At 28.1% G+C, this 11007-nt stretch overlaps 1 protein-coding gene across 1 annotated transcript; it reads left to right on the top strand.

Annotated features, from left to right (window-relative positions):
- The first annotated feature begins 8099 nt into the window (after window positions 1-8099).
- LOC107061550 (putative uncharacterized protein DDB_G0272516) lies at window positions 8100-10024 on the top strand. The gene is made up of 3 exons (XM_015310957.1): window positions 8100-8395; window positions 9084-9149; window positions 9689-10024. The coding sequence occupies exons 1-3, from the start codon at window positions 8189-8191 to the stop codon at window positions 9818-9820; spliced, it is 405 nt and encodes a 134-aa protein (XP_015166443.1). The 5' UTR covers window positions 8100-8188; the 3' UTR covers window positions 9821-10024.
- Window positions 10025-11007: the final 983 nt, after the last annotated feature.

The following is an 11007-nucleotide window of genomic DNA, read 5'->3' as shown; positions in this document are numbered from 1 at the left end:
AGATTAGACAAAGTGTTAATTTTAGATTACCACTTGTAAAGCTCCATTAAGATTTCCATCTCTTCCTGTCAATAGAAGTCCAAGATTTGTTGCTTTTGAAACAATGTTGGAGAACACACATGACCATTTGTCCTGTTTTCACACACACAAAAAAACATCATATTTTCAATTGATTGACAAAACTCAGAACAATAAAGTTAATAGTACTATGGTTATCTGCTATGTTGCAGCACCGATGTCTGATCCTCTAAAAATGCACTACTTTAGAAGAGTCTGAACAACATAGAAGATTATCTGTAACTTACGACATCCATCAGCATATGCACGAGATTGATTGGATCCACAAGTACGATCCCAATAGCTCTAGACGCTTCAATAACAGAGGGGATCGATGAATTTCCCATCTCAATATCGACATTTCCATTAAAGTTTGGCATGTCAATAGGTCCTCCATTTGCAATGAATTTGATAATTTCCTCTAAAGTTGGATCAAGATGAGCGAATCGTCGTTTATATTCAACTTCATTGAGTACCTCAGTTTGCTTATTTGTGTCAAATTGCCATAATGGTTCTTGTTGTTGAGCCATTTGTCTTAGTTCTTCACTTGATGCTAAGGCAAGATCAACAATTTTGGTTTTGTATGTTTTAGCACAAACTGAAACTGATAAAAGTAGATCACTTGCTCTTGGCATATTTTCCCTTTCCAAAACTTGCATTGACTGAGAAAATCAAAGTTTATATATCAAAATTCACAACATGTACAAAAAGTTCAAGCTATCGTCAACACATAGATTATGAAGTTGAAACTTGAAAATTTGAGTTTTTGAAGTTGTGTGTGCTTGGAGTTTGGACATGCATTATACTTGAAGTTTTGTGAGTGGAAGTCCGAAAAACTGGCTCACAAAAACAGGTCGTTGAAGAAATCTGATCAAATTTCATGGCCAAACAGATATTTGAAGTCAAAACTACTCTCAAAATCTATGGCGAAAGGTAGCTAAATCAATCATATGTTCTATTTTGCCTAAATACTCATGTTATTGATGTTTATAGATAGATACTATTCATTATTTGCTAATAACCTATGTTGTTCGGACGCTTCAGAAATGTTGGCAAGCCAATGTTGGATCCTCAAAAAATGCGTAGCTTTCTGGAGGATCTGACATACACTAGGCGATATTTTTGAAGAGTTGGAGTAACATAGACCAATACTAATTAAGTTAATTATTTTACAACTTATGGTCTGAACGTCAGTATTTGAAAGAAATAATGGTCAAAAACACACTTAAAGTATCACACTTTCACGAGTTTCCTTCCAGAACTATCATGTGTTCACTTTTCCTACATGAACTATTGGATAGGAAACTCATGAAAATGTGATACTTCAGGTGTGTTTTTTTACCATTTCTCAATTTGAAATAGTGACAAAACTAGTTGGAATAATGGTTATCACTTACAAAACAACTAACTTTTTATTTTTTTCAACTTCAACTAAATATTGTTCAAATGCATATCCATATATTAATAACATATACTTTATGATATAGTTTTGGTGAATGCACCTCTAAATATCCATAGTGCTCCAACCCTGATTTGTCTTCAGGGAACATCTTGTAATTTGGGAAACCTGTTAAACAATCTTCGATCCTACACGATGTAAATTTAAATTAGTCAGGTCAGTAAATTCCGAATACTAAAGGGCTTATAGCCTCCAACGAGCACATTTCCAATGAATTTCATGAGAAATAAGAGTGTTTCTAGTAATGATAACGCGATAATAAAATGTAAATTAATAATGATTCAAACTATAATGAGGGAGGATTTTGATTAAATGCAGAATAATACAAATTTAAAGAAAAATTCAAAATGGAAAGATTACTTTAAACTGAAAGAACTATGAAGATAAATTAAGTTAAATTAATGAGAAGTAAATATGCAATGCATGCCTATGAATATACAATTGTGTAGTTTATAAAAAAAACAGTCTCGATACACAAAACATCTCGCGTTCATGTAGGGTTCGAGGAAGAGCCGCCATTCTAACTCACCCTAATACAACAGATGTGATGAAGACAACCTACCTATTGTAGAATATTAGTAATTATTTCCATAACTCAAATTCGTTATTTATAGGTCACACGGAGATAACTTTTCCGATGAAACAAAATTAATCAAAGAAATGAATTACACTGAATACGGCTGCTGTTACTATGTTCTTCTTTTCTTGCTCTAGTTTTTTTTTTTTTAAATTTTAATTTATTAAATTATGATGTAAACTATGATTAGAAAAGAGTTACGTTACTTAATAATTGGTATTTCTGTTAAAAGAAGGCCGGAATTTAAATTGATTAATTTGCATCCTAATCTATTTTTCATTTTTAATTTTATTTTGCAAAATAATAAAATTATTCTTTTTTAAAAAGTCATTATCTCTCACTCTTTTAAAGCTTTCAATAAAGTCATCTTAGTTAAGGAAGCAACAACTGGTCAGTTGGAAAGTTCTTGCATAAATTGTCAGATTCTAAATAAAAAACTTTTCTCGGAACGCGTGGTTCAAGTCAAGTTTTCTTAATGTTCCTTCCAAGACATCCCTTCTAACTTTACTAATTGATTTTGTGTGATTGCTTCGTTTACGCTCCGCCACACAAATCCTCCCCTCGTATTTTATCTTTGTTCATTATATAATAATTCATCGTTTGCCCTACATTATATAATAACGAAAAATGATAGAATCTATCCAAACATTATATTAATCAAAATAATATATTATTCAAACCAGAAACTAAAATTACTTACTATTTAATATTGGAATATTCTCTAATTTATACTGTTTGGTAGTACTAATTAAATCTCCTGCAATTTCTTCGTTAGTGAAGCTTTTGCTTTCATTCTCAAGTTTACTCATTTTTTAATTATTTTTTTTCCTCTAAATTCTTCTAAAACTATTTTATTAAAATGCCAACACTATTATTAAAAAAAAAAAAAAAAAAAAAGGAAAAAAATACTAACAAGTAGCTTTAAAAATAATTTGTAAATCAAATAAGGGAGGTAAATATTAAATACTTGTGTAATATTAACATAGAGGTCGAGAATTAGGGTTAACAACTTATAGGTAGTCGAGCATTTTCTCACTTCTTAGTGATAGACCAATATTCTAATCCGGAGTACCTATCTTTCTTCAATACTATCATTATAACATTTTACTTTTGTATTCCTTTTAAATCATGTCCAGAAAATGATTTCATCGAGTTAATGGTCTATCGAAAAAACCTTTATACCTAACAAAAATAGAGATAAAATATGTGTATATTTACTCTCCCCAAATCTTACTAATGAAAATACTGAATATGTTATTATTATTTAATAGTATGAAAATCCTACAGAAATATTAATTTAGGACAATAAAATTATTATTTGAATTACGTAATAGAATTCAACAATCTCTAAATGTAATAAATACGATCAAATTGTTTTTAAAAATGGAAGATAATTCAAGAGTCTTATATTATATTATAAATAAGAGGCCTTTTTCTGAACAACTAGAGAGACTTTGAGAAGCATGGATAATGCCATTTTCCTTATTTGTAAATGAGTTAAATATTGGTGTAGACGGTCGATCAGTTCAGATTGAATATGAAAATTTTGATTTGAATATATAATTTTAAGAATGAAGAAACTAAAATTAAAATTAAAATCCAATACGAATAAGTTTGGATTGAATCGGTTTTCTCAATTTCAATTTTGAATTAATTGGTTTATTTTCGTTTTTCAGCTTTAACATCTTATAATAAAGTATTTATACCAAATTGCCTTGATAATTTCTCATTCCCACCGCAATATCATCCAAATAAAATGCCCATTCCTCAATAAAATTATTATCAGGATTTTAAAAAAAAAATCTAAACAAAGTAAAATAATATCTAGATCGACCAAACTACTAATAGTTTATAGGGTACTGAATTTAGTATTAGATAAATAAGCTTATGTCTAATCGTACAAATAAATATAAGATACCAATTTTTAGGTATTCGAAAATCCAAAGTCTCCAATTCCGAAAGAGGAATTAGTGACAAACTGACAAGAAAAAGTTAATCGAATGGTAAATACTCCTCTCAATTTGAAGATTACAAATTTGAATCAACTAAAGATTCAAATTTTAAGAAGTGCTTTTTTTTTTAACCAATTATTTCAAGAAAAATGTCTTAATAGAGGATTTTATGTGAAGAGCAATGGTTTGGACTCATTATCATGAGATTGATTAATCAATATTCCTTAATTAGATAATGACTGAAACTTTGATAACTCCATTTTCCTAACTATTCTTAACATTTGAATTTTCTTATAAATATGCATACAATTATTTTTAACTAAATATCTTTGATTTGAGTTTTAAATATGAAAAAATTCTATTAAAATCTTACGTGACGCTAGTTCAAATGAGTTGAAACTTCAAAATGAATACAAAACACAAATAGATGATTTATGTACATAGATTCAACCTTAATTCTAGCACTATATTGAGTTCGAACCCAAATTTTATTTATGAGAAGTTAAATTTTTCAAATTAAAAAACAAATAATAAAAATGTGTTGTCTAAACACGAGAATAGAGGAGTCACTGACATTTTAGGCACAACATGGAGTGGGTATGCATCCCTTTCTCATGTGTCTCTTATATTAAATGGTTATTTATTTATTTATTTGAGTAATAATATTTGGAAAAATAATAATTATATGAGTAATATAATAAAATAAATTGGGGATGGGATCATGATGGATTGGTTGTAAGATTGAGGAGAGTCATCCTCCGTCCCAAATTATTTATCATATTTTTTTATACGCTCCTTAAGAAAATATTAATTAATAGATATATTTTTTGACTATTTTATCTTTATTTGTGTCTTAAGATATACTTCTTCCGTCCAAAATAAGTGTCGATTTAGCTTATTTCACACTCATTTAAAAAATAATAAATACAAATTATAGTTTACTAAGCTACCCCTATTTGTAAGATATTTCTAGAGAATGTCTATTGTTCAAAGTTGACGGGAGTTTGATTTTTAAATTAAAGTTGGGGTGAAAATGATTTTGACTTGTTATATTTAACATAAGAATAGAGTTGGAAAATTACAATTACTGTTTTTTAATCTTGAATTTCTAAAGCGATACTTATTTTGGGACGGAGAAAGTAATTTCTTTTCATTGAATATTTACTCTGTTTATGTGACATCTTCCCATAGTTGAGATATAATCTTCAAAACAATTACTACTGATGGTAAAATGAAAATAAATAATTAATATTATCTTGGATTTTTATAATAACAAATATTTTTTTAAATTACGATAAATAATTTTGAGATAGAAAAAATATATCCTACAAAAATGGAAAATTTTGGAAGGTCTTTATCAAGACTACTTTAATTTTGCATTTTTTTGTTCATAATTAAAATTTAAATGTATAAAGACATGGGAAACATGATGAAGATGTTTGCACACAAAAATTCTAAAATGGAAAGTGATAAATACTTGACCTTATAATTTCAATGTGTAATTTTTGTCCTACAATAATGTGAGTACTCCTATGATTGAGACAATATGAATTGATCGAACCTTTGTGTGGATAGCTTTAAGTATGAATGATGTTTTCAATTTATTTTTTTATATACTCTATCACTATCATCGATCACCATTGATACATTAATTGCGTATAATTATTGTTATCATACAATTAACATTTATCGACCTATTTTGTCAGTTCCTTTATAAGTCATCAACTTACAAAATTAAATATCACCACCGATGATAAATATACCTTTGTCCCAATTGATTGTGATTTCTCTCTTGCAAAATACTCGATATTCATATTGGAGCCGCGATTAATTTAAAATCATGCCACATAAGACCCATTTACAGAAGAAAAACGCTTTTTGTCAAGATTTTTTTACATCCAAAACTTGAACTTGAAATCTATATAATTAAAGATACGTAGCTAGAGAGATTTTATCAGTCTCACCACAACTCTTGACGGAGGAAAAGGGCAATTAGGTCCAAATATACTCCTTCTCATCCTTTTTATTTGCCCTTAAGGTTTTAGTACACTAATTTAAAAAAACCTTAAATAAATTTAGTTAATTAGATGTATTTGATTAAATTATCCTTATATTAATTTATTCCTAAACGAGTAATTAATGATTATATACATTTTAGGAGGTAGTGAAAATTAATCTCTTCTTAATTTTCTAAAATGATAAATATTTTAAGCTAAAATGCCAAATAAAAAGGACAAGAGAGAGTATTAATTAAAGAATAGATAATGACATGTTTGTAAAACAAATGACAATAATTAGAATGGAACTTTTTGTTCATACGTCATCTCACTTACTAAACTAATTAATTAATGGTGATTATAAATTTAATTTGTCATAAGCTTCTTCAATATATATTTAATTAGAAAAACAAATTGTTATGTCAAACAGTATTATACACTTGTCTCTTGTAGAAGTCAAGAATATAATTCACATCCAATCATAAGGTCTCATGAGTTGACAATCACTAACTATATAATAAATCATTAATTTTGTGTTGATAATTATCACTCATAAATATTCAAAAAATTCATTAAAAAATTTATTTAACCCAAACACATCTAAACAACATTGAGGATGAGTCAACTGATCGACAATAGATGTATTCATTATGAATTGGAATTTCGAGACTAAATTCGAATTCACGTCAAATGGTAAAGCGTTTCGATTCGAAGATTCGAATTCGAGACCTCTGATTAATGATGAAAGACTATTTATCACTCCTCAGTCCTTATTGATATTTTGTTCTATTTTATGTGAAGGTATTACTATTTGTGACAATAATTTATTTACTATGATTTCTCCAAAATTTTGAAAATATTTTGAATTATTAACATAGAACATAAAGTGCTTTTAACTCTCATATTTTGAATTCTTTTAATTTCACATAAATTAAAATGGAGATAGTAAAAACTGCAATGAATTTCTAAGAAGTTAGTATAAACTAAAAAGTCCAAGTCATTTAATGCCTCAATTAATGACCATTTCAATATATTAAATTGAGATTAGCAAATAACAGCATAGAAAATAAGATCTGGCAAATCTTTGTTTCCACTAATCTAATCCTAAAATCATAAAAGGTCAAATCTATTTTTTCTGTTGCATCTTCTAAACTTCAACTCTCCTATGGCCCACAATCAAGATTCCATACCCCCACCCCCACCCCACCCTCACCCCACCCAAGCCTGCAAGTATTTTAAATTCATTGAGAAATAAACAAAAATATTTAATATTTCATATTTAGAGTAGGTTTAAAATAGTCCATTAATTAAATATGTTATCGATCGGTTTATTAATTTGTTAAAAGTAAGCACTTTAATCTTCGTTAAATATTTACAAAATCTAGTCCTTAGATTAATGAAAAACTATGAATGAACTTTTCTTTTTAATCCGAAACACTAGGAAAGTCTCAACAATTCCAAGAGAATTGTAACAGACGGAAATTAAAGATAGATAAAAAAAGAAGATAAAACACCTTAAAAGAATTTGCAACAAATACCAAAAATTAATAAATCATCAGCAAAAAAAATGCACTCAACACCTCATGTAGAAAAAATAATAATAACAAAATTGCATTAGACGTCAAATATCAATAGAAAAAAATAACAGAAACAACACCTCCAAATATGAGTTTCCATTAAATCTAAGAACCATACTTCGTAAAGTATTAGTACCCGAATAATAGTTGTACCCATATAAAATTCTTATGTTTCTCAATATGGTCTCTATCATCATCTCTATTCTTCTTATCAGTTCTCTTTATCTTATTAAAAAAATACACACTTTTGAAAAACTTAGGACTAAATTGTTCAAAAGTAAATTTAAGGAACTATTTTGAATTTATCCTAAACATAAGGGACCATTTGTGTTATTTTCTCTTGCATTCTTTTATCTATAATCAATTTCTCCACTATATATAATTCCAACATTTCTCTATTGAGAGTGACCAAAAACCTAAACTTATATATATTTTTAAAAATAGTTCTTCTTCCTCTTATGCAAATGGATAAATCTTCTACATGTAATAGTTTTTCTAATTATAGTGCAAAAAATTCAGATTATGATTCCCAAGAAGAAAGTAGTTGGACATTTTATTTTCAAGATTTTATGTCCAACAATAATAATTCTAATGAACAAAATTCTTTGTGTTCTAATGAATTACACATCAATAAAAATGGTGGTTTAGATATTAATGAAAATAGTATTATTAATAATAATAAATCTGTTTTTAAGAAGAGAAAGATGAAAGGAGTAGCAAGAGAAGTTGATGATGATCTTGAAGATACAGCAAGTTCACCTGTCAATAGCCCCAAGGTTAGTCAAGCATACTTTTCTTTTAGTTTCCGACCGATGTTCGGTATCTGTTTTGGGGTTTGACTAATCTGAATTCACCTTGAGAGGTCCTACTTTCTCTTCATTCTAAGGGTTCAAACTCGAAAACTCTAATTAAGGATGGATGAATATTACTTATCATGACTTTTGGTGGTGACTTTAGTTTCTTTAGGTTTTCTATAAGTCGTGTTTGATGTTAGTTTTGAGATTTGACTAATTTGGATTCATGTTAAACGGTCCTACTTTCTCTTAATTCTAAGGGGTTCAAACTCGAGTACTCTGATTAAGGATTGATGAGTACTTATCATGACTTCACCATGACTTTTGGTGGTGACTTTAGTTTCTTTAGGTTTCCTATCAGTCGTATTCGATGTTTGTTTTGAGGTTTGACTAATTTGGTTTCGTGCCAAGAAGTCCTACTTTAGCTTCATTCCGAGGATTTGAATACCTTTAGTTAAGAATGAATGATTACTTACAATTTCATGACCTTTGGTGGTGACTATTTAGTTTCCTATTGGCTAGTGTTCGATATCTCCAAATAGTTTGGATTTACGTCGGGAAATTCAACTTTGACTCGATTTTCATGACTCAAATCCAAAGCCTTTACCCTTTATTTAGGGGTTTTATTGATCTCTCTTTTTTTCTTTTCCCTATTGCTTTTAATTTGCAGGTGTCTTATATGAATGAGTTGTGCTTTAAAAGTCAGAAGGGGAAAAGTTCTGCAAGTATTTTTGAGGTAAGATCGTGTTTGGTACGACGAAAGTCATTATTCATCGAAATTATTTTTTGTAAAATAAAGAAAAAGAACCAGCATTATTACAATTATTGTTGTTTTCTAATCGATGTCCGATATCCGTAATAGATATTTCAACTAATTCAGATTCATAAAAGCGCTTTCTACCACAATTTTTAATATCCAGAGCTCAAACTCCAGACTTTTAATTAAAGATAGAGAGATTCTATTTATCCATTCCACCACAACCAGTATTATTCAGATATGCATTAATATTTCATCCTATTTAACTTTACATAGCGCTATTATTACTATTCAGAGAGTCAATAAGATTTTTTTGTGAATGCAATTTCTTCAAATACATCTTAATTGATAACTAGTGTGACATATAGCATTTTTATGTAGTTTTTTACATTTCATCCAAAAAAAAACACTTAAAGATTCTATATATATGGTTAAAGTTATACTGATAATTAAGTAGTTTGACCTTCGTACTTTGAATCCCACTCTAAGAAAATTCTTTTGGAATTTGTTTTCAACAGGGAAAAGGAAATAGTATTTCTGGCCAGCAAATGATGACTAGTGGATTGAATAATTCTACAAAGGAAAATGACTCTACACAATTGAAGAAAAAAGGATTATGCTTAGTACCTATCTCTATGTTCACAAAGTGATGCATGGATAATTAAATTTGCTATCCTACATAAAATGTATATATTTCTCTATTTTTTCAAGTGAGAGGTCCGATAAAATTCGATTTTGCATTGAGAAGTCTTATGTTAAGGAATAAAATGTCATCTAACAAGCACGATCTTATACTCATGGCTCATATCGAGGACATGTATAAACTTATGTACCATATATGCCTATATATATATCACTCTCTTTAATTGCAATTGTTCTAAAATATCTATTATTTTAGAAAACCAAGACATATTTATTAGTATCTTTCTTTTAAAATTCATTAATTAAGTTATTCAATTAAAAAAGAGAGATAATTGTTATATATATATACTCTTACAAATTAAAACTATATATTAAATGTCTTTTATGAAAAATTTCTGACGAGCCAATTTTTGATGGACCTTCGAAAATTATTAAAGTATATATTTGTTGATAACTTAAGGAACTACTGGATAATTCAGTTGTTCCTCCTAAGAAAAAAAAATTCTCATTAATAATAAATATGTTTAATTAATTATAACAAATTAGTCTTGTTTGGAGATATCATTAATTAGTTCTTTAAAACATTGAAAATTATAGATGTGAAGAAAGAATAAATTAATTAATTTGACTTTTAATATTAAAGGGCAGAGTTGACATTTTCCTAAGATTTTGTTAATTACAAGGAAAATCAGAAATTATGGATATATATTAGCAGCTGATCTCCAAAGTCTACAATGATCCATTTCCTATAAATTATATTGATCATAAATAATTAATATAAACAATTATATTAATGTTTGTCCAAAAAAATATCACAAATAATTAATTTGTTTTCACAAAGTCATATTGTTTTAGGTGGAACATAGCATTCTAAAGCAAAATACCTAAACTACCCCTTTGTTTGTAAAAAAAAAAATATTGATAAAAGAGAAAATAATATAGATATTCTAGGTCCAAGAAAAAATTAATGGATCGAACACTTCCCTTTCTCATATTATTAAAATCGGGTGGAAGAGAATCAATTCTCTTGAGAATAAAGAGGACGAATAGAATCTAATTTATGTTTATGTTAACATCAGAACGGTCCATCTTGTCCTTTTCTCCTTGAGTTGGATGAATCGAGAATTTTGGACCTTCACAAATAATACCTATATATATTATATATATATATATATATATGTGTGTGTGTGTGTGT

The sequence above is a fragment of the Solanum tuberosum genome, unplaced genomic scaffold, assembly GCF_000226075.1.
Source record: "Solanum tuberosum cultivar DM 1-3 516 R44 unplaced genomic scaffold, SolTub_3.0 scf00149, whole genome shotgun sequence".
In the NCBI taxonomy this organism is placed as follows: Eukaryota; Viridiplantae; Streptophyta; class Magnoliopsida; order Solanales; family Solanaceae; genus Solanum; species Solanum tuberosum.
The sequence above is the reverse complement of the archived record's forward strand: the minus strand, read 5'-3'. Positions and strand labels throughout refer to the sequence as shown.